The sequence below is a fragment of the Bombina bombina genome, chromosome 1 (genome assembly GCF_027579735.1).
Source record: "Bombina bombina isolate aBomBom1 chromosome 1, aBomBom1.pri, whole genome shotgun sequence".
Taxonomy (NCBI): domain Eukaryota; kingdom Metazoa; phylum Chordata; class Amphibia; order Anura; family Bombinatoridae; genus Bombina; species Bombina bombina.
Genome location: NC_069499.1, coordinates 533,961,399 through 533,986,506, shown reverse-complemented (window position 1 = coordinate 533,986,506; position 25,108 = coordinate 533,961,399). Strand labels below are relative to the sequence as shown.

Below are 25,108 nucleotides of genomic sequence, written 5' to 3'. Positions count from 1 at the left end.
ATTATTTTAAATAGGTAACTATTAAATAGTTCTTAACTATTTAATAGCTATTGTACCTGGTTAAAATAATTACAAAGTTGCCTGTAAAATAAATATTAATCCTAAAATAGCTATAATATAAATGTAATTTATATTGTAGCTATATTAGGGTTTATTTTACAGGTAAGTATTTAGATTTAAATAGGAATAATTTATTTAATAAGAGTTAATTTATTTCGTTAGATAAAAATTATATTTAACTTAGGGGGGTGTTAGTGTTAGGGTTAGACTTAGCTTTAGGGGTTAATACATTTATTAGAATAGCGGTGAGCTCCGGTCGGCAGATTAGGGGTTAATGTTTGAAGTTAGGTGTCGGCGATGTTAGGGAGGGCAGATTAGGGGTTAATACTATTTATGATAGGGTTAGTGAGGCGGATTAGGGGTTAATACATTTATTATAGTAGCGCTCAGGTCCGCTCGGCAGATTAGGGGTTAATAAGTGTAGGTAGGTGTCGGCGACGTTGTGGGGGGCAGATTAGGGGTTAATAAATATAACATAGGGGTCGGCGATGTTAGGGGCAGCAGATTAGGGGTACATAGGGATAACGTAGGTGGCGGCGATTTGCGGTCGGAAGATTAGGGGTTAATTATTTTAAGTAGCTTGCGGCGACGTTGTGGGGGGCAAGTTAGGGGTTAATAAATATAATATAGGGGTCGGCGGGGTTAGGGGCAGCAGATTAGGGGTACATAAGTATAACGTAGGTGGCGGTCGGCAGATTAGGGGTTAAAATTTTTAATCGAGTGGCGGCGATGTGGGGGGACCTCGGTTTAGGGGTATATAGGTAGTTTATGGGTGTTAGTGTACTTTAGGGTACAGTAGTTAAGAGCTTTATAAACCGGCGTTAGCCAGAAAGCTCTTAACTCCTGCTATTTTCAGGCGGCTGGAATATTGTCGTTAGAGCTCTAACGCTCACTGCAGAAACGACTCTAAATACCGGCGTTAGAAAGATCCCATTGAAAAGATAGGCTACGCAAATGGCGTAGGGGGATCTGCGGTATGGAAAAGTCGCGGCTGTAAAGTGAGCGTTAGACCCTTTAATCACTGACTCCAAATACCAGCGGGCGCCCAAAACCAGCGTTAGGAGCCTCTAACGCTGGTTTTGACGGCTACCGCCGAACTCTAAATCTAGGCCACAGTATTTACAAACCTTATTCAATAGATACATCTAAAAAATTGAATAAAGTTTGTAAATAAGACCCAGTGAGTACATTTCCTTCATTGTACTGTGTATTCTCTCTGTTGCACACACACTCATATATATATATATATATATATATATATATATATATGTGTGTGTGTGTGTGTATATACACAGCACATTCAGTTATATATGTGTGTGTGTTTTATTTAAACAAAAAAGTAGCGTAAATTAAGGTTTTTATAAGATTTCAACCCATGCCCATGCAAAGAATGCTCTTAAAGCCATCCCTAAAGGAGAGTTCATCCGTCTGAGACGCAATTGTTCTGACCTCCAAAAATTCAAACAGGAATCTATTCACTTGACCAATAGGCTTCAGGAACATGGTTATAGTAATCTATACTATAATCGTGTTTGTAACGTGTCCGTCGCCGTTGGCAGCTGCGCACGCATCCTCAAAGGAATGTTGGCAGCGCGAGGTAGCCAACAAAATGTTGGCTGCGTGTGCAGCCAAAATAATTCACATGGATGCAGCGAAGCTGCATCGAGGTGGATTCCGAAAAAGGCAGGGTGGTGAAAGACTCCACCGCAGGTTGATTCTTTCACCACCCTGCAAGTTTCGGAATCCATGGGACGCAGCGAAGGCAAACAGAGCCAATAGGCTTCAGGAACGTGGTTATAGTAATCTATACTATAATCGGGTTTGTACCGCATCCGTCGCCGTCAGCAGTTGCGCACGCATCCTCAAAGGAATGTTGGCAGCGCGAGGCAGCCAACAAAGAAAGAAAGTTCTCCAGCTTGTGAAAAATACAAACAACCTTTATTGTGCATACAGGGTCCACATCAGCAACGTTTCGGGCAAACAGTTAGCCCTTTCTCTGCGCGCAAAGCCAAAAGAATTCACCTGGATGCAGCAAAGCTGCATTGAGGTGGATTGCGAAAATGGCAAGGTGGTGAAAGAATGCACCGCAGGTGGATTCTTTTCCCACCCTGCCATTTTCGGAACCCACCAGGATGCAGCGAAGCCATCTACCTAATACTTCCAGACTCCTGTAGACATGCCTGTGGTGCAACAGAGAGAATACACAGTACAATGAAGAGAGTGCACTCACCGGGTTTACACACCTTATTCAATAGATGCATCTAAAAAATTGAATAAAGTTTGTAAATAAGACCCGGTGAGTGCACTCTCTTCATTGTACTGTGTATTCTCTCTGTTGCATATATATATATATATATATATATATATATATATATATGTGTGTGTATACAGCACATTCAGCTATATATGTGTGTGTTTATTTTAACAAAAAAGTAGCCAAAATTAAGGTTTTTATAAGATTTCTACCCATGCAAAGAATACTCTTAAAGCCACCCCTAAAAGAGAGTTCATCCGTCTGAGACGTAATTGCTCTGACCTCCAAAAATTCAAACAGCAATCTATTCACTTGACCAATAGGCTTCAGGAATGGGGTTATAGCAATCTATACTATAATCGCGTTTGTAACGCGTCCATCACTGTCGGCAGTTGCGCATAAATCCTCAAAGGAATGTTGGCTGCGCGCGCAGCCAAAATAATTCACCTGGATGCAGCAAAGCTGCATCAAGGTGGATTCCGAAAATGCCAAAGTGGTGAAATAATCCACCTCAGGGGGATTTTTTCACCACTCTGCTATTTTCAGAATCCACCGGGATGCAGTGAAGGCAAACGGAGCATTGGCCAAAGGGTCTCGCCTATATTGGTAGGGTGGTTACCGTTGCTTTGCTCCCTTTTCTTCTCACCTAGGGTGAAGGATGGGTTCTTGTGTGTTCTCCTTAACTTGGAGGTACCTCAGTATCTGTGAAGGCCCATGGGTCCTTGTTTTTCTCGCCTCATAGTATTTTTTTTCCTTCCTGGCGTACACAAAATCACTGAACTGACATAGAGAAAACTCTGTTACGTATGGAGTATAGATGGATCCATTTACTTAATTGCGTCAGACCTTATGGCATGAATGATAATAATAATTTCTCTGTTTATGTATAGAGACAGTTTTTCATAAATCTTTATATATACAACATGAAAATCATTACAACCTAACATCATTTTATTGTACTCTAAATATTGTTGTCAGAATACGTTTGATTTGTCATATATTTCTTCATTTTGACCTACTCATATCATAAGACTTTTTAACTGTTTCACTTGCATTTTGCATATCACACTAGGTTTTTCCCCCCTTATTTTTCATTCACTAGTTTTATATACCATTTTTTCACATACTTGCCCCCTTAACTATAATTCACCCAATTTTGGACACATATTTTTATTTGTATTCCCATTTACTTAAATATGTCAGATGTGCTATAACTTAGCATGTCCAGCCTTTTCCTACAATACTGGGATCTTTCTACCAATATTCGTTTTCTTTTCCAATAAGATAACCCACCCACTTAAATCCCCAACACTATTTATAGCACAGTCCTCCCCAAATGTCTTTTTTTCAGTAATAAGTTATTCTCCGTTCTTGTTTATTAATGATTTTGTTTAGCAATGTTCCACACTGTCCACCAGATTAGATACACCACTATGTATCGCTACTTACAGGTTTCATACACTTATTTTTCATAAGCTTGCACATCACAGTGTATGTATACTGATAACGTATGTTTTATGAGTGAGAATTTTCGATTTTAAAATGTATTAATTTTTTTTTCATGAGACATACAAAGTAAAGTTAAATCAGCAATTATACCTTGTCATATATATATATATATATATATATATATATATATATATTCCTTTCCCCGCTATATGTGAAGTAAATATTTTTATACCTGTCACATATATATCTTTCTCTGCCATATGTGAAGTAAAACATTTTTCACATTCCAAACTCACACCTAGATTACGAGTTTTGTGTTAACAGGGGTGCGGTGCTAACGAGCAGTTTAAGCTCACCACTCACTTACAGACAGCACTGGTATTACGGGGTTTTACAAACCCGGCGTTAACTGCAAAAAAGTGAGCGAAGAGCAAAATTTAGCTCCACATCTCACCTCAATACCAGCGCTGCTTACGTTAGCGCTGAGCTGGTAAAATGTGCTTGTGCACGATTTCCCCATAGGAAGCAATGGGGGAGAGCCGGCTGAAAAAAAAACTAACTCCTGCAAAAAAGCAGCGTAAAGCTCCTAACACAGCCCCATTGATTCCTATGGGGAAACAAAAGTTATGTCTACACCTAACACCCTAACATGAACCCCGAGTCTAAACACCCATAATCTTACACTTATTAACCCCTAATCTGCCGCCCCAAATGTCGCCGCAACCTAACTACATTTATTAACCCCTAATCTGCCACCCCCAATGTCGCCACCACTATAATAAAGTTATTAACCCCTAAACCTAAGTCTAACCCTAACCCTACCCCCCTAACTTAAATATAATTACAATAAATCTAAATAAAATTACTACAATTAACTCAATTATTCCTATTTAAAACTAAATACTTACCTATAAAATAAACCCTAAGCTAGCTACAGTATAACTAATAGTTAGTTATTAACTATTTAATAACTACCTAGTTAAAATAAAGACAAATTTACCTGTAAAATAAAACCAAGTTACAATTACACCTAACACTACACTATAATTAAATAAACTAAATTAAATACAATTCATTACAATTAAATAAAATTTCTAAAGTATGAAAAAAAGCAAACACTAAATTACAGAAAATAATAAAATAATTACAAGATTTTTAAACTAATTACACCTACTCTAAGCCCCCTAACAAAATAAAAAAGCCCCCCAAAATAAAAAAGCCCTCCCCTATACTAAATTACAAATAGTTCAATCCTATTGGCTGATCCAATCCCATTGGCTGATTGAAACAGCCAATAGAATGCAAGCTCAATCCTAATAAATGTAGGTAGGTGGCGGTGATGTTAGGGCCGGCAGATTAGGGGTTAATAATATTTAACTAGTGTTTGCGATGCGGGCGTGCGGCGGTTTAGGGATTAATATATTTATTATAGTGGGGGTGATGTCCGGTTTGGCAGATTAGGGGTTAAAATATTTATTATAGTGTTTGTGATGTGGGCCTCGGTTTAGGGGTTAAAGGGTAGTATATGGGAGTTAGTGTACTTTTTAGCACTTTAGTTAAGAGTTTTATGCTACGGCGTTGTAGTATAGAACTCTTAACTACTGACTTTTAAATGCGGTACCAGGCTTGACAGGAGAGGGTCTACCGCTCACTTTTGGTCAGACTCGTAATACCGGCGCTATGCAAGTCCCATTGAAAATATAGGATACGCAATTGACGTAAGTGGATTTGCGGTATTTCCGAGTCTGGCCAAAAAAGTGAGCGGTGAGCCTGTCATTTCAAGACTCGTAGTACCAGCGGGCATTAAAAAGAAGCGTTGGGACCGGCCAACGCTGCTTTTTAACCCTAACGCAAGACTCGTAATCTAGGCATCAGTCAGGCTTTTCCTTTTTGATGATTGCATCTAATCCTGACCACGATTGGACTTTTATTATTTTACCCCAATGATATCGATAGTTTACCAAACATCAGTTATGAAACATTACCTGTACAGTACTTTAAAAGAACGAATCCTTTGCAGAAAAGAAAATCCCATACTAACTACATTCTCTAACATATTCAGTTATATGATTACCATAGTAACATAGCAACTAACCAACGATTGGCTATTTGGCGATCACGTGCTCTTACAGAGCATCGCCCTAGCCAATACTTACACTCGTCACATACTAACAAACAGGCAATCAAAGTCAAAGGGAGGGATTCCTGACTCGGTAAATACGATCCACTGTTAGCCCTGTGTACCCCTCTGAGGAAGCGGTAGTGAAACATGACCGCGTTAGGGGACATTTGCTATTTTTTTTATCTCGCTCTATACTGGTTTGAACTGATGTGATTGCAAATACTTATCCGCTTAAGTTCAACTACTAATTAATTGGCATCCTTGCCTGGGTAAAGGGTAACACTTATTACTTTTATTTCAATCTATGGTATGCAAATTGTGCTACCTATCTAATAGATAAAATGTATTCATTTACTGTTCATAACACTGTGATATCAGCCAATTTAACCAGTATATAAATAGTATCAGATTACTGACATTCAGCCTGGGTAGTAGATAACGTTTACTATTACCTTATAATTTGTGGTATGCAAAATGTGCTACCTATTTAATGGATACATTTGTTTCTGTTACTATTTAAATGGGTATTATTGCACTTAAGAAAAGCATAAATAAATAGAGAAGAAGAAATTTAACTTTACAGGTCGACTTTGACTTTTTAATACAATAAGCTGTTCTTTGCGGTGGTGCATATAATACAGCATTTGTATGTAAATAAAAGGCTGCAATCTAGGCAATGCCTCTTACCTGACCCAAATATAGCGTTTAATTACCTTAACATCCCTTGATTATTTACTTATGGCTAGATCACAAGTTCTGTCGGTAAGGCTGTGCGGTGCTAACAAGCCTTTTTTTCTCACCGCTCACTTAAGCCAACGCTGGTATTACGAGTTTTCTGCAAGCTGGCGTTAGCCTCAGAAAAGTGAGCGTCAAGCTAAATTTAGCTCCACATCTCACCTCAATACCAGCGATGCTTAAGTCAGCGGTAAGCTGGCAAAACGTGCTCATGCACGATTTCTCCATAGGAAACAATGGGGCTGAGCTGGCTGAAAAAAAACCTAACACCTGCAAAAAAGCAGCGTTCAGCTTCTAACGCAGCCCCATTGTTTCCCATGGGGAAAGAAAATTTATGTCTGCACCTAACACCCTTACATGAACCCCGAGTCTAAACACCCCTAATATTACACTTATTAACCCCTAATCTGCCGCCCCTGCTATTGCTGACACCTACATTATATTATTAACCCCTAATCTGCCGCTCCGGACACCGCCACCACCTACATTATACTTATGAACCCCTAATCTGCTGCCCCCAACATCGCCGACACCTACATTATAGTTATTAACCCCAAATATGCCCCCCCAATGTCACCGCAACTATATTAAATTTATTAACCCCTAATCTTCCGACTCCAACGTCGCCGCTACTATAATAAATTTATTAACTCCTAAACCTAAGTCTAACCCTAAGTCTAACAATGCTTTTTTTTTTTCTCCATACGAGTTGCTCATATAGCACATAGTAATCTATATCGAGCCCTATGGCAAATGTAATAAAAGGAAATTAAAAAAAATCAAAATGTATTTGAAAAAGAGTAATGGTTTAAACAGAGGTTCTTGCAGTGAGATTTTGGAAGCTACAACAGTGCTTTATTAATATCTGAACATGTTATATACTAAAGTTTACAGCATGATTTAATGCTCTTACTGATAACACTTCAGAATACAGTAACCATACAGCACCACTGTAATATTTTATTCTTTGCAATAAGCAAAAAACTGACTAAAAATAACCAACACAGCCAGTTTGACTCAACAACATATCTTAAACAGTTTCTAGAGATGTTGTCACTTCTACATTGTAAATGGATAATACTGTATTCTAGGAAATGAATGGATTTGACTTGATTAGCTCAGTAGATTCACATGCATACATACTTAACATTGACAGCAACCTCTGTGGTTACTGTAATAACCAGGTGCTAATGAATGCCAGTCCACATTCTGCTAATTACCTCAAATGCTGGTAAACTTAGCAAACACATTGCAGCTGGTCTTTAAACAGCCTCAGGGCACTAAAATATGATTGGTGCTGAATTTTTAGTTAACCTGAGGCATTACTGTTTATCTGGCTCAGCATCTTCTACATGCTTTGATTTGGCAATCCCAATATTGTATAGATTATGATTAGATGACTGTTTTGAAATTTGTTAAATAGACACTTGTTTTTATACTTAAAGTTAACATTTCACAATTCAGATATGTTTTTTGAGAAAAACAAACAAACAACTTTCTAATTTAATCCTATTATCAGATCTACTTCATTCCCTTGGAATCCTTTGTTGAAGAGCACACCTAGATAATCTAAGAGGGGCACATAAGTCTTGAGCACTATATGGCTGAAGTGTTTGGAAGAATGTTTGTAACAATGTTATACATGGTTGCAAACCCTGCAAGGCATGCACACACTTGAGCCTACCTATGTATGTTCTTCAACAAAGGACATCCAAAGCACAAAGTAAATTTGATAATAGAAGTAAACTGGATTTTTTATTTGCATGCTCTATTTGAATTTGAAAGTTTAATTTTGAATTCATGTTCCCGTAAACATTCAAACAGTTGAAAGGTTTAACTACATTTTATACTACTTACCAGCCAGTATTCATTTAAGTTCCGCAAGCACTGGACCTGTTCCGTGTTTTGTGGGATTACTTGTAAAACTTGATCCCTGAAAATACAAAACTGTGTGAGAAGAACATTTTGCTGAGAATCCTACATAGGGGCCGATTTATTAAAGTGCGGACGGACATGATGTAGCTGTGTATCATGTCCGCCGCACATCAATAAATGCCGACAGCATACATATAGGATCGGGCGGATTGAAGACCGCAGTCTCAGAGGGAGCGGACAAGTTATGGAGTTGCGGTCTTTAGACCGCTGCTTCATAACTTCTGTTTCCGGTGAGCCTGAAGGCTCGCGCGGAAACAGGGGCATCAAACTATATTCGGAAATGGTAACATTTTAAAAACAGGTTTGCTAAACGCTATTTCTAGGTGTTGCAGTCATGATTTCAGTTATCTCGCATTTCATACAGATCTCATTAGCTGTATCAGATATCATGTATCTGTCTATTAAATACATAAAAATATATCTATCCTGATGACTACCGACTATAAAAAAGCAATGAATATAGTTTTAACGAATTTAATGAATTTAGGCCATATATTGGTATATACATCTAAAATGGCGTTGGTGGTGAAACACCAAAAAACAGTTGAAAGTAGTGACAAATTGCATTGTTATCTCATTGAACAGGACTGTCCCATGTTAAGTCACATGCTATTGTTGAGCTTGTGTCTTGGCTCTGTCTGCCCCACTGCTGACAATGGATTTCTTAGGCAAGCAAATGAAGAACTTTTGTAGAGAAAAGTCTTCATTGCTCCATCCTGAATATCAATTCCTCCTTTAAAATAAGCCTCTTGAGCCTTTTCTCCTTTGATTTGGTGGATTAGGGACAGATATAGGTGAACATCTGTTGGGAACAAGCCTTAACTGTCTATCGGCTAGATTACAAGTTTTGCGTTATGAGGGGTGAGGTACTAACTTGTAAGTTATTGTCACCGCTCACTTCCCTACAGTGCTGGTATTACAGGTTTACAAAAACCCGGTGTTAACAGGCAAAAAGTGAGCATAGAGCAAAATTGAGCTCCATACCGTACTCCAATACCAGCGCTGCTGAAAGCTACGGTGAGCTGGTTTTACGTGCTCGTGCACGATTTCCCCATAGACATCAATGGGGAGAGCCGGCTGAAAAAAAGCCTAGCACCTGCAATAAAGCAGCGTAAAGCTCCGTAACGCAGCCCCATTGATTCCTATGGGTAAACTTAATTTATGTTTACACCTAACACCCTAACATGAACCCCGAGTCTGAACTCCCCTAATCTTACACTTATTCACCCCTAATCTGGCACCCCCGACATCGCTGCCACCTACATTACACTTATTAACCCCTAATCTGCCGCCCCCGCCACCGCCGCCACCTACATTACAGTTATTAACCCCTAATATGCCGCCCCAATGTTGCAGCCACCTACATAACACTTATTAACCCCTAATCTGCCGCCCCCGACATTGCCAACACCTACATTACAATTATTAACCCCTAATCTGCCGTCCCCAATGTCGCCACTACTATACTAAAGATATTAACCCCTAACCCTAACACCCCCTAACTTTAATGTAATTAAAATAAATCTAAATAAAACCTACTATTAATAGCTAACTAATTCCTATTTAAAACTAAATACTTACCTATAAAATAAACTCTAAGCTAGCTACAATATAACTAATAGTTACATTGTATCTATCTTAGGTTTTATTTTTATTTCACAGGCAAGTTTGAATTTATTTTAACTAGGTAGAATAGTTACTAAATAGTTATTAACTATTTACTAACTACCTAGCTAAAATAAATACAAATTTACCTGTAAAATAAAACCTAACCTGAGTTACTCTAACACCTAACCTTACACTACAATTAAATCAATTACATTAATTAAATACAATTACCTAAATTACAAAAATAAACCCCACTAAATTACACAAAATAAAAAATAAATTATTAGATATTTAAACTAATTACACCTAATCTAATAGCCCTATCAAAATAAAAAAAACCTAGCCTGAACTAAACTACCAATAGCCCTTAAAAGGGCCTTTTGAGGGGCATTTCCCCAAAGAAAACAGCTCTTTTACCTGTAAAAAAAAATACAAACAACCCCCCAACAGTAAAACCCACCACACACACAACCAACCCCCCAAATAAAATCCTAACTAAAAAAACCTAAGCTCCCCATTGCCCTGAAAAGGGCATTTGGATGGGCATTGCCCTTAAAAGGGTATTTAGCTCTTTTTCAAGTGCCCAAACCCCTAATCTAAAAATAAAACCCACCCAATAAACCCTTAAAAAGCTTAACACTAACCCTGAAGATCCACTTACAGTTTTTGAAGACCCGACATCCATCCTCAACGAAGTGGCAGAAGCCCTCATCGAAGCCGGCAGAAGTCTTCATCCAAATGGCCGAAGTCTTCATCCAAGCAGGCAGAAGTCTTCATCCAGACGGCATCTTCTATCTTCATCCATCCGGCGTGGAGCGGCTCCAACTTCAAGACATCCGACGCGGAGCATCCTCTTCAATCGGCGTCTTCTTGCAGAATGAAGGTTCCTTTAAATGACGTCATCCAAGATGGCGTCCCTTGAATCCTATTGCAATCAGCCAATAGGATTGAGCTTCAATCCTATTGGCTGATCCAATTAGTCAATAGGATTCAGCTCACATTCTATTGGCTGATTGGAACAAAGTGTGCAGTGCCCCTAAACCTGCAAGACTCGTAATACCAGCGGTAGTGAAAAAGAGCCTTAACGTTGCTTTTTCACTCATACCGCAAAACTCCTAATCTAGCCTTAAGATAATAAAGGAAAGATATGGGAAACAGCATTGTCAATCACAGTCTCAGGAGGAAGCTTACCATGCCCATCAATGCATCAAGGAAGAAAACTTCCAGCTGTTTAGAATTTAAAAGACCTTTATTTAATACAGGGTCCCCAAAATACAGCAACATTTTGGGCATATAAATTTAGCCCTTATTCATGCCTAAAATAATAAATTACCAGAATTCAAAATTCCATACATGCCAACTTTGACTGGAGGCTTTTGTGAAAGAGATGTGAGGGGACTCTTTGGAAGCCACTTAAAGGTGATTTGTAGGCGTGGCCACATGCATGTTGTGGGCAGGAGGCATGTCATTTTCAGAATGGACATGCCATGGATGGAGTCAGGCAGTTCATTAAAACCAGAACATTTCCTTAGATAGAGAAGCAGGCAGACTTCCAACCTGTGACAATCTCACAAGATCCAGAATGATTGGATGATTTGTAATTCTACATAACCTACTTCAGCCACCCTGGGGACTGTAGACAGTGGGAAACTATAATTTTCAAAGTTAAATTAAAGGTAAAGTGTGTTAAATGAATAATGAAAGTACTCAATAATGATGAACGTACTCAATAATCAGTAGAAAAAGCTGATTTAAGAAGCATAATTAAATATGTTATGAGTGTTGCATTAACAAACAAATTGAGTATGCATAAAAAATGTAACTTTAAAGGCCCTATGATGTGCAAAAGAGACCAAAACAGGTTTTTAGTTGGACATATCTGCTCAATTAGGCAAATTTAAAAAGTTATGCAAAAACTGTTGCATAGGGTATTTCATGATGGATTGCAATACCATTGGCAAATGTATTTGATATTTTCCACAGTACAAATTAAAAAAGACAATGACTTTATAAAACCAGGTGAAGGCTTGGATTTTCTAATGGATTGAAAAGGCTTCAACTTTGAAAACTCCATGGAAAAACCTATGAAAAAACACACCTTTCCTAAGGTAGATAATGTAAGTAGTCCTACAAAGAAAGGAAACAGACATCATGCTTGAGTGTATTTAAAGAGACATAAACCCCCAAAATGTTGTTTCTTGATTTAGATAGAGAATGCAACTTTAAACAATGTTCAAATTTACTTATGATATAAAATGTTCTTTGTTCTTTTGGTATCCTTTGTTGAAAAGCAAGAAGGTATGTTTAGAAGAGTACACATCTGTAGTACTATATGGAAGCATTTTTGAAAGAATGTTATTCATTTATAAGAACACTAGCACTTTTTGTTTTGTTCCAGGCCCTTGCACGCTACCTACCAAGGTATTTAGGAATACCATGAGAATGAAGCAAATTTGATAATAGAAGTAACATTGTTTAAAATTGCCTGCTCTATCTAAATCAAGAAAGAGAAAAATGTGGGGTTTCATGTCCCTTATTTGCAAAAAGCTAATTTGTGTTTATTTTGTAATTTTAAATGCCAGAAGAAATTACCACCTATATTTAAAATATGAATAACAAATATATTCTCTATGGAAAAGGTCTCTAAGTGGGAGACAATGGTACTAATTAATCTCCCATTGAGGGTAGGAGAGAGAGATTATGGTATCTGAAAGAGCTGGTTGTGCACTTTGAACCTCCCCCCCTCCATATTAAAGGGACACTGAACCAAAAAAAATTATTTTGTGAATCAGATAGAGCGTGAAATTTTAAGCAACTTTCTAATTTACTCCTATTATCAAATTTTCTTCATTCTCTTTGTATCTTTATTTGAAATGCAAGAATGTAAGTTTAGATGCCGGCCCATTTTTGGTGAACAACCTGGGTTGTCCTTGCTGATCGGTGGATAAATTCATCCACTAATAAGAAAGTGCTGTCCAGAGTTCTGAATAAAAAAAAAACATAGATGCCTTCTTTTTCAAACAAAGATAGCAAGAAAAAAAAGAAAAATTGATAATTGGAGTAAATTAGAAAGTTGCTTAAAATTGCATGCTCTATCTGAATCACGAAAGAAAAAATTTGGGTTCAGTTTCCCTTTAAGCATTTCAATATTTATTATGCTGTGTGTTTAGACATAGATAATATTGAAAGGCAAAGTATTGTAGTGCCAAACCCAGTCAACATTGGGGCATCTAGTAAGTTGGTGACTGGCTAAGCAGAATATGGCCATATTGTTTGAATAAGATCCCAATTTGAATATAAAATCATAGGTTTCTATTGCAAGTAATTTTTTGCTCAATTTAAAAATGTTTTGTTTATATGCAAGTGGATGTTTTCCAACAGCCTCTGTTTTCTCTAACTATTTGGTCTCATTGGCAGCACTCCCAAAGATGTATTTAACATTTTTGTAAGGTTGTACTAAATAAAACTTTGTGGCAGTGGGGTAACTCTCATTTGGGTCTCAAAATTGACCGACAAAATTATATATATTTTTAAGGTAGACAGCATAAGGTATTAATCATTTTGGTTTTAGTAATCAGAAGACCACTAATTGCAGATGTGCACCACACTTCTAAAAGTGGATTTGTAGACATGTTATAGCAATGGGACTATATAGTAATCAATTCTCAAAATGTACCCCCAAAACTATTATATAATAAAGGTACAAAACTACTAATAAAAACATTAAAAAAATGCAAAAACAAATGTTATGTTTTTTTTAGTGTAAAGCCCAATTACTAGCTGATAACTGGAAACTTAGGTCTTAGCGGGCATCCCACTGGGTAGCAAAAAAATAAAAAATATATAATATAAGCTTTTAAAAAAGTTGTTGCGTTATATTATCTACTGTATATGTATATACAATAATGATTCTGCCTCTCTGGAAGCTAAACTGCAAGTGAGGTAATACAAGGCAAACTTGTTATTCTATTGATATTTTTCTTTCTATTTGCCGCCTGAGATCCCTGCAATAGCCTATTGCATTTATCACAGGCATGGAATCACTACTATGGTTACTTGCTGTGCTGGGCATTTTTTTAAATTCTAATCTATACTTGTGTTTGTAATGTCCGTCCCCGTCGGCAGTTGCGCACTGGTGGGTTCTTTCACCACCCTGCCATTTTTGGAATCCACCAGTATGCAGCGAAGGCAAACGGAGCATTACAAAAGCAACACCTAATTGCCCACTTTAAAGTATTTAAAAAAAAAAAACTAACCGCCCCCATCAAGTATTAAAAAAAAAACACTGCCCGCACGAAATATAACAAAAAAAAAAAATCCTACACAAAGTATTAACTCCTAAACCGCAAAACCCCCACATCGCAATAAACCTATTTACCCTAGTAATCCCTAAACCGCAAAACCCCTACATCGCAATGAACCTATTTAACTTATTAACCCCTAAACTGCAAAATCCCTACATTGCAATAAACCTATTTTCCCTATTAATCCCTAAACCGCAAAATCCCTACATTGCAATAAACATATTTATCCTATTAACCCCTAAACTGCAAAACCCCTGCATTGCAATAAACCTATTTAACTTATTAACCCTTTAAACCACCAAAACCCACAATGCAAATAACTATTTAAATAATTAATTACAGTACACTAACCTAACACCCCCTAACCTAACAACCCCTAACCTAAATCCCCCTAACCTAACAACCCCTAACCTAACACCCCATTAAATAAACCCAAATTACCTAAACTAATATATTCTAAAGTTACAAAAAATAAAAAAAAACTAAGTTTACAAAAAATAAAAAGGGCTAACATTACAGAAAATAAAAAATCAAATTGCCAAATTTAACAAAATTAAACCTGATCCCTATGAAAATAAAAAGACCCCCTACTCTAAGAATAAACTACCAGTAGCCCTTAAAATGGCTTTTTGCAGGGCATTGCCCCAAGATAATCAGCTCTTTTTCAAGAAAATACACAAAGCCCCCCCTAACAGTAAAACCCCCCCAATCACCAAAACCCCCCAAATAAAATAACCTAACACTAAAATACCTAAACTACCCATTGCCCTGAAAAGGGCATTTGTTTGGGCATTGCCCTTAAAAGGGCATTTAGCTCTTTTTTCTGCCCATCCCTAATCTAAATAAAACAAATCCCCCAAAAAAACCCTTAAAAAATCCTAAACCTAACCCCCAGGTTGGTACTCACGGTTCCTAAGGTCCGGCGGAGAAGGTCCTGTTCCAGGCGGTGAAGTCTTCTTCCAAGCGCAACCCTTTCTATTTCCAGGAACATCCCGCGCAGAGCGGAGCTGAAGGATCCTCTTCATACGATCTCCGCCGTACAATAAATAGGGAAGAAGAATAGAAAGAGGGCGCCACAATAGCGTGATATCGTCTGGAATGCAGGTACAGATATATGTAGATATTATGCTTACCAGATGGTGTGGCACTGTGCTGTGACCAGTGCAAGAGAGCAGGCTAGCACTTAACAGTGGCTAGTACACTGTAGGAGCCAGGCTCCAAAGGCACTTGTTCTAGTTGCAACTTGGTATCTATCTCCTGCTATCTGGACTTCAGGTTCTGCAGAGGAGTGATCTTATGTGTGTTGTTCAATAGGCATATATGAACCACAACACAGACAACTTCAAATAAAAAAAATTTGACTTTTATTTTATGACGCGTTTCTCAACCTGCAAGGGTTGTTTCATCAGATAAAAAGTAAAAAGTAAAAGTAAATAAATAAATAGGGAATTGAGGTATGCGATTAAAGATGGCGTCCCTTGAATTCCTATTGGCTGATTTGATTCTTCCAATTCAAATCAGCCTATAGGATGAAAGCTACTCAAATCCTATTGGCTATTTAAATTAGCCAATAGCATGAGAGCAAGTGAAATTCTATTGGCTGATTTGAATAGCCAATAAAATTTAACTTGCTCTCATCCTATTGGCTAATTTAAATAGCCAATAGAATTTAAGTAGCTTTCATCCTATTGCTTGATTTGAATTGGAAGAATTAAATCAGCCAATAGTAATTCAAGGGACGCCATCTTTAATCGCGTACCTTGAATTCACTATTCAGTGTACGGCGGAGATCGTACGAAGAGGATTTTTTATTTTCTGTAATGTTAGCTTTTTTAAAAAAAATTGTAACCTTAGTTGTTTTTTTTGTAACGTTAGAATGTATTAGTTTAGGTAATTTGAGTTTATTTAATGGGGTGTTAGGTTAGGGGTTGTTTGGTTAGGGGGTGTTAGGTTAGTGTACTGTACTGTTATTTAAATAGTTTTTTGTGGGTTTTGGCGGTTTAAAGGGTTAATAAGTTAAATAGGTTTATTGTGTTGTAGGGGTTTTGCGGCTTAGGGGTTAATAGGGTTAATAGGTTTATTGCGATTTAAGGGTTTTGCGGTATATGGGTTAAAAGGGTAAATACAGTGACGTATTTAGGTTTTGGGCTGCCCTAGGCACTCAAAATTCTGCTCCCCCTCAGATTTTTTTCCCTCAATATTTTTTTGGTCAGGAACAGGGTGTAAAATTAATTTTTTTTTATATGTCAGGAAGGGGAAGGAAGAAGCAAGGGAAAAGAAGAAGGGAGGGGATAGAAGAAGGGAGGGGAGAGAAGAAGGGAGGGAAGGAAGGAAGGTAGAAGGGTGGGGAGGGAGAGGTAGAAGGGAGGGGAGGGAGAGGAAGACAGGAGAGGAAGGAGGGAGGGAAGGGAAAGGAAGAAGGGAGGGAGAGGAAGAAGGGAGGGGAGGGAGAGGAGAGGAAGAAGGGAGGGGAGGGAGGGAGAGGAAAAGGGGAGGGGAGGGGTGGGAGGAAGGGAGAAATTGCAACTGTGGTTCATCATTTAGTAAAGCTTGCCATCCCTGCTGTTACTGTTTAATAAATTACCTTACCAGAAATTAAAAGATGCCAGCTGTCAGGTTTAAATAAGCTCAATGGTAAAATATAATAAAGTCTAGCTTTTTGCAAAACTGTGCAGTGCGCACATTAACATTAACTAACTCTAAAACTGTAACAAGACATAATGTATCCGTGGCCGGCTGGCCGGCATACAGTAAACACAACACAGGCAAGAATATTACGAACTCGCTTACTGTGACAACAAAAATCATCAGTCTATTCTGCGGCTGCCTCATCAAATATGGCAATTTTACTCTTCGTCATGTTACTGTATCCAGCCTTATGCAACCTTGCTGATGAACCGGGAAGTGACGTTGTCTATCTGTACAAGGCAGCTATGACCTAGACCCCGAAATAAATTTCACCTGTATGGTGGTGCGCATCTGTCTCCCTTGATATCTGGTATGGAATCCATGCCATCAATGCATAACACTGCGTTCATTTTATATAAACCTAACCAGATGTAGGGGTTTTGTGGTTTAGGGGTTAATAGGGTAAATAGGTTTATTGCGATGTAGGTATTTTGCGTTTTAGGGGTTAAGAGGGTAAATAGGTTTATTGCGATGTGGGGGTTTTGCGGTTTAGGGGTTAATAGGGTAATTAGGTGTAAGTTGTTTCTACATCTGTAGTTTAAAAAATAATTAGACTGCCCTCTGGGCAGGCTTATCGACTAGTATATTAATAATAATAATAATAATAATAATAATAATAATATTTTTAATAATTTAAATATATTTGAAGTAGTGAAGGAATTAACATCCCAAACTCTCAAAGCTGACAGGGGAGGCCACAGCCTGCGCCGTTGTACTGGATGTACAGTAGGTACTCTGTCAGCACAGTACGCTGGGCAAAGTAATGTGTGATATAGAACCTACATCTTATTGGTGCAAGGGGTTAAAAGCAGATAACACAGGCAATCCTCATCCCTGTTTTACTTAGAGTCTTCTTAAATCTTCTTGGAGTGAAGTTGTCTAGGGGTCCTGGGTCCCACGTCAGGTCTGTGCCCACAAAACATATGAAAAAATAAGAAACTATTAATAGTAGAGCACCTCTAAAATATTTAACCGCTCTCCTCAGAGACCAAGAACAAGCTGGAGAGGGAGAGGAGGTGGGAGGGGACAAAGCTCTGTGAGGGTTATATATATTTATATATATATGTCTATATATGTGTACATATGTATTTATGTATTGATATGTGTATATATGTATTTACAGACATATACAAATATAAATACACACATATATATATATATATATATATATATATATATGTATATATATATATATATATATATATATATATATATATATATATATATATATATATAAAAGTGCATTGGAGCTATTTGCAGTTAAAGGGACACTAAACCCAAAAGTTTTCTTTCATGATTCAGATAGAGAATACTATTTTAAACAACATTCCAATTAACTTCTATTATCTAATTTGCTTCATTCTTTAGATATCCTTTGTTGAAGAAATAGCACTGTATATGGGTGAGCCAATCATACAAGGCATCTATGTGCAGCCACCAATCAGCTGCTACTGAGCCTATCTAGATATGCTTTTCAGCAAAGGATATAAAGCGAATGAAGCAAATTAGATAATAGAAGTAAATTAGAAAGTTGTTTAAAATTGCATGGTCTTTCTAAATCATGAAAGAAAAAAATTGTGTTTCATGTCCCTTTAAGTAGCTAAAAACATGAAAAACATATTTATGCAATATTCATATTTAAAGGGACACTGAACCCACATTTTTTCTTTCATGATTCAGAAGAGCATGCAATTTTAAGCAACTTTCTAATTTACTCCTATTATCGATTTTACCTTGCTATCTTTATTTGAAATGCAAGAATGTAAGTTTAGAAGCCGGACCATTTTTTGTTCACAACTTGGGTTTTGCTTGCTGATTGGTGGCTAAATGCACCCACCATTAAACAAGTGCTATCCAGTGTTCAGAACCAAAAATTGTCTGGCTCCTTAGCTTAGATGCCTTCTTTTTTAAATAAAGATAGCAAGAGAACGAGGAAAAATTGATAATAGTAATAAGGAACAAATAGAATGATAAACCGCTCTACAGAGGTGCGCTACAACAATCACAGTCCTTTTCCTTGATAGCAATCAGATGTCCACGGCTGCTCTCTCAGGGGAAACGATATAAGACGAAAGAATCCTATAGCAGGAAGGAAGAGGCGCCAATAGGGTGATAAAGAAACAAAAATGGTGAGAGCAGAAAACAAAGTCGAGGTACTCACAAAAGGAGCGGCACTTACGAGTGCCAAGATCAGCAGACCGGGACCTGTCAGTCGCCCGGTAGACCACACACGGCAGAGAACGCCAACCAGTCACGTGAATCCTCAGCCAATCCGGGAAGATCCGACATCCACACCTTTCTCCAAAGGGTCTGTTCACCAATCAGGAACACACCGCTGCTCACGGCACAAGCGGTAAAAGTCCAAACAGGAACAGATTTTGAACGTTTAAAAGGCCATATAATTAGGAGAAAGACTCCAAGGGGTACATAAAAGAAATTTATTTAAAATGTATAAAAGAATAAAAGAAAGCAGCCTTCTTTTATACATTTTAAATAAATTTCTTTTATGTACCCCTTGGAGTCTTTCTCCTAATTATATGGCCTTTTAAACGTTCAAAATCTGTTCCTGTTTGGACATTTACTGCTTGTGCCGTGATTGCCTATCCCCTGCTGTCTAATCCTGCTGGTTGGAGTTTTTGGAGGAGGGTGTGAGCAGCGGTGTGTTCCTGATTGGTGAACAGACCCTTTGGAGAAAGGTGTGGACGTCGGATCTTCCCGGATTGGCTGAGGATTCACGTGACTGGTTGGCGTTCTCTGCCGTGTGTGGTCTACCGGGCGACTGACAGGTCCCGGTCTGCTGATCTTGGCACTCGTAAGTGCCGCTCCTTTTGTGAGTACTTTGACTTTGTTTTCTGATCTCACCATTTTTGTTTCGTTATCACCCTATTGGCGCCTCTTCTTTCCTGCTATAGGATTCTTTCGTCTTATAATAGGAATAAATTAGAACGTTGCTTAAAATTGCATGTTCTATCTGAATCATAATAGAAAAAAATTGGGTTTAGTGTCCCTTAAATAAAGGTTTTAAATTTCACCTTGATTACGAGTTTTGCATTGCAGCTTTTAATGCTGAAAAAAATGGCAATTTCAGTGTAAAAGCAGTAACCCACTATTGGGAGTCGAGTCAATATACCTATACCACAAGCATTTTAGCCTGTAAAGCAAAGTCAATCCCACAAAAATGACGTTTTTGCGTGGGATTTTCATAGCGGTGGTATTACAGGTTGTGCGGTGAGGCTAAAATGCTTGCATTACAGCCTATACCGACACAATCCATACCGCCATCTGAGAGCAGTAGGGCATTTAGCTCTATTCAAATCAGCCAATAGGATTTCAGTAGCTTTCATCCTATTGGCTGATTTGAATTTAAAGAATCAAATCAGTCAATAGGAATGCAAGGTACGCCATTTTGAAACAGCTACCTTGCATTCAACTTCAGTGTATGGCGGCGACCGTATTAAGAAGACGCTCTGCGTAGGATGTCTTCAGCTTCCAGGATGGCTCCACTCCATGCCATCGGGATGAAGATAGAAGACGCCCCTGGGATGGATGAAGACCTCGCCACCTGGATGAAGACCTCGCCACCTGGATGAAGACCTCGCCGCCTGGATGGAGATGGATGTCCGGACTTCAGAAACTTTGAGTAGATCTTCTAGGGTTAGTGTTAGTTTTTTTTTAATTTTTGGGCTTTGAAAAAAAGCTAAATGCCCTTTTAAGGGTAATGCAAAAGAGCTAAATGCCCCTTTAAGGGTAATTCCCATACAAATGCCCCTTTAGGGGCAATGGGTAGCTTAGTTTTTTTTAGAGTTAAGTTTTTTATTTTGGGGGGTTGGTTGGGTGGTGGGTTTTACTGTTAGGGGGACTTTGTATTTTTTTACAGGTAAAAGAGCTGATTTCTTTAGGGCAATGCCCTACAAAAGTAATTTTTAAGGGCTATTGGTAGTTTGTTGTAGGCTAGGGGGTGTTTTTATAGGGCTATTAGATTAGGTGTATTTTTTTTAATTTTTGATAATTTTGTTTATTTTTTTGTAATCTTAGTGTTTTTTATTTTTCGTGATTTTAGTGTTATTTTTGGTAAACTTAGGTTTTTAAATTTTTTTGTAGCATTTGTTTTTTTTTAGTTGTAATTTAGATTTTTTTATTTTTTTCGTAGTGTTAGGTTTTTTAAACTTGTAATTTAGATATTTTAATTGGTAGTATTTTTTATTTTATTAGAATAGTAAAGTTAGGTTAATTTATAGTTTAATGTTTATTTCACAGGTATATTTTCATTTATTTAAATAGAGTTATATTGTAATTTTAATTTAAAGTTAGGGGGTGTTATGTTTAGGGGTTAATAGTTTATTTTAGTGTTTTGCAATGTGGGGGCCGGCGGTTTATGGGTTAATAGGTTTATTTAGTGGCAGAGATGTGGGAGTCCGGAGGTTTAGGGGTTAATAACTTTATTATAGTGGCGGCGATGTAGGGGAGCGGCAGAATAGGGGTTAATAACTTTTTATTAGTGTCTGCGATTTTGGGAGCAGCAGATTAGAGGTTAATAACTTTGTTTAGGTTGCGGCGATATCGGTGTCAGCAGAATAGGGGTGTTTAGACTTGGGGTTTATGTTAGAGTGTTTTTTCCCCATAGACATCAATGGGGTTGCATTGTGGACATTTTTCATTCCGCGCTTCAGGTGTTAGTTTTTTTTTTCTAACACTCTCTCCCAATTGACGTCTATGGGGGAAAGCGTGCACGAGCACGTCAAAGCAGCCCTTGGCTTTTGTGCGGTATGGAGCTTAAAGCCACCATATCGCACGCACAAGGAGGCTTTTCAGAAACTTGCAATGGCAGCGCTATGGAGGGTGAAATAACACAACTTTTGTTGTGTTCGTTTTGCACCCTGTTCGCATTCTGTTTAGCGCAAAACTCGTAATCTAGGTGTATGTATTTACTGTAAATATTTCACTTTCCAATGTTTTGCACATAGCAGAATATGTTCTATGTATTTTCCTATAGGAAGATATTCATATATATATAACTGCCTGTGACTCTGGAGACAGTGCAGCTTCCTGAGAGTGCTGGTTTGCACCCAGGGCTCTGCATGTTGCAGGGTCATAGGATGTGTACTATATCCGGCCTGAGAGTGCTGACCTCACCCATGTTTATATATATATATATATATATATATATATAGGTATATATATATATATTGTTCCAAAATACCATCATATATATATATATATATATATATATATAAATATGTATTTATGAATAAATAGAACATATTCTTGTATGTACAGAACATTGAAATGTGAAATATTCATATTTTCATGTTGGCTAAAGGCAAATGAGAATATGCGTTTAGGTTGCTCCACTTGTAATCTGGCCCAATCGTGGGGGGGGGGGGGGGGGGGGGGAATCACAGTGTCCCATTAATGCCATTATCTGTATTCATAAGTATTTTTACCTCAGAATTTCATATATGAATATAATTCATAGATTGTATACAGCCAGGTTATTTTCCACAAGCTTCATTATTCTTTATTGTTTCATCCCATTGACGTGTTTTGCATAAACTGCAGGAGAATCTGAATCTGAGGCCTAAATAGGGAATATGTAAGGCTTCCTCCCATGTCAGGCACTGTCCTAATGAATCTGTTCTGAATACATTCAACCCTTCCTCATTTAATAGCTCTGACGACCTTGAGAATTTCTACATGACTCTTTTCATCTTTCTTTACATCTTGAATTCTCAGACACTGTAATCTCTGCTCAGATCAATATATAAAAAAAGACACATTCTTAACCCTCTGAGGGAACAATTAATATGCCCCAAACTGCTATAAAGTTTAGTACTAAATCTGAGGCTTAATCCAGTGAGAATTTGATTTAAGTGGTCTCTACAAATTAGATCCTTTATAGCATTTGTAGACTGGTTCACTAAAGTACAGATTAACTGCATAATTGCTGCTCAGCTCCTGAAATAGCAGCCCATTTCTATAGACAATAAAAAGTAATGCAGCAACAATTTCTTCCTGAATTAAGTACAGAGAATGAAAAAAATGCTTTGTTTTCTTTTTTGGCCGTAGATGGAGAACTCCAAGAAGTTCAAAAGCTGTGTTGCTAATTTATGTAGAATTTTTTATTACAAAATTAAAATATTGATTCATGCATCCAACAGATTTTTTAATAATATAGGAACCTGTACAATTACTCTAAGAAACATTCTAAAATAACTACAAGCATTTGCTGCTGCATATTAATATGCTAAATAACTGGAAAGAAAGGTTTGGGTATAATTTCATCATTGCTGGAGAGGGAATACAGGTTGCTAAATTAATGTCTGGGAAAGATACCCATTACACTTAAAAATGGACATGGGAGACAAAACTAAGCTTTAATGATTCAGATAGACGAAAACAAAAATCTGATTTAAATTCACCTCTTTTACTTAGAATTATTTGTTGAAACCTAGTTCATTTCCATGTACACATCAAGATTTAATCCCATGTTGTATGAAATGTACTCCAGGGAATCTCATTAACCCATTTTCCAAGCAACGTCGGTGGCTTCTCTTTCAATCACCCCTAGACTTCACATATTTCTGTATTATTATATATAGGTATGTATATTATTGTTATAAATATGTATTAGTTATTTTTAGCCACAGGATATATATTCAGCTGTATAAAATATGGTATTGCTTTACAAATAAATTATAACAACAACAGACATCCCAACCTGCAAAAACTCATTTCAGGGAGGTGGCTTCACCCGCTACTGCGCTGACACCCCCACCAGTTATATATTGGACACCTTGAAACCCTAAATAAGATAGGAACTTATTAAAGTAGCTTTCCACTAAAGTCGCGTTAAAAAAAAGTAGCTTTATTGCACAACCACATACAACAAACCAATTTTCCAGTGATCGTACGCTTGTTGAATGCTTAAATATTTTAGAATACGAAGTTTAATTACGTGCAGTAAATAAGGTAGTATTTGTGTTTTATTTTATTAAAATCAGGGAGGCTTTTTGGCTACTGATGCATACTTTGAGGGTTCTATAACGTCCCAGCAACTAAAGGCATTCCTTAAAGAAGCACTTTTCCGTATTTGGGCCTGTTGCTGTTCCTGATTTGCACTTTGTACACTGTGCATAATTAGCTCAGAATACAAAACAATGTAACTTTTGGTTATACCCCCTAATAGTTAAAGGATTAATAAATTTGGCTTAAAGGTAAAATTTTGTTTAATATCGTGTTTGTCACCTATTTATGACTGGTCAAGAATGCAGATATTGAGCTCTTCGATTGACTATTATTTATCATTTAAACCATGAGGAAAATTCCAATGCACCCACAGTCATAAGGAAGAGGAACATTATGTTGGTCTACATTGGATCAATGACTTCATTCAAGACTGAAGAATGTTTTGTACATTGCTGGAACCAAGATTAAGGTGGCGATTATCTAAACCTCACCAGATCTGAGGTGTTTTTTCATGCCGACCATCGCAGGGGCTGCCCTGGTGGAATTCTCTTTAAAAAGGGCAGTGCCTGCTAGTGGTGAAATGTCTCCTATTAAAATTATTGTAACTTGCTGGAAAGGGAAACTTCGCTTTGTAGGGCAAAGTTAGCAGTGAGCAGGAGGTGCACTTTAAAAATTAAATCGTGCAGCCATTATAAATCACCTTATGCTGATTTCTGCAAATAGCAGCTTACATTTGTCTATATTTTTGTATACATGTGTTATGCTATTATGGTATTAAATCTGTTAATTTAAAAAAAAAAAAAAAAAAACATAATTTATGTAAGAACTTACCTGATAAATTCATTTCTTTCATATTAGCAAGAGTCCATGAGCTAGTGACGTATGGGATATACATTCCTACCAGGAGGGGCAAAGTTTCCCAAACCTCAAAATGCCTATAAATACACCCCTCACCACACCCACAAATCAGTTTAACGAATAGCCAAG

General features: G+C 37.5%; 1 protein-coding gene across 2 annotated transcripts in view; it reads right to left on the bottom strand.

Moving 5' to 3' along the window:
- Nucleotides 1–25,108, bottom strand: part of CPO (carboxypeptidase O) — a 445,436-nt gene that overhangs the window by 190,092 nt on the left and 230,236 nt on the right. For both annotated transcript variants that reach the window (XM_053698643.1, XM_053698641.1), the window contains exon 3: nucleotides 8,478–8,553. In XM_053698643.1, the coding sequence (XP_053554618.1) occupies nucleotides 8,478–8,553 (76 nt within the window). The remainder of the gene's footprint in view (nucleotides 1–8,477; nucleotides 8,554–25,108) is intronic.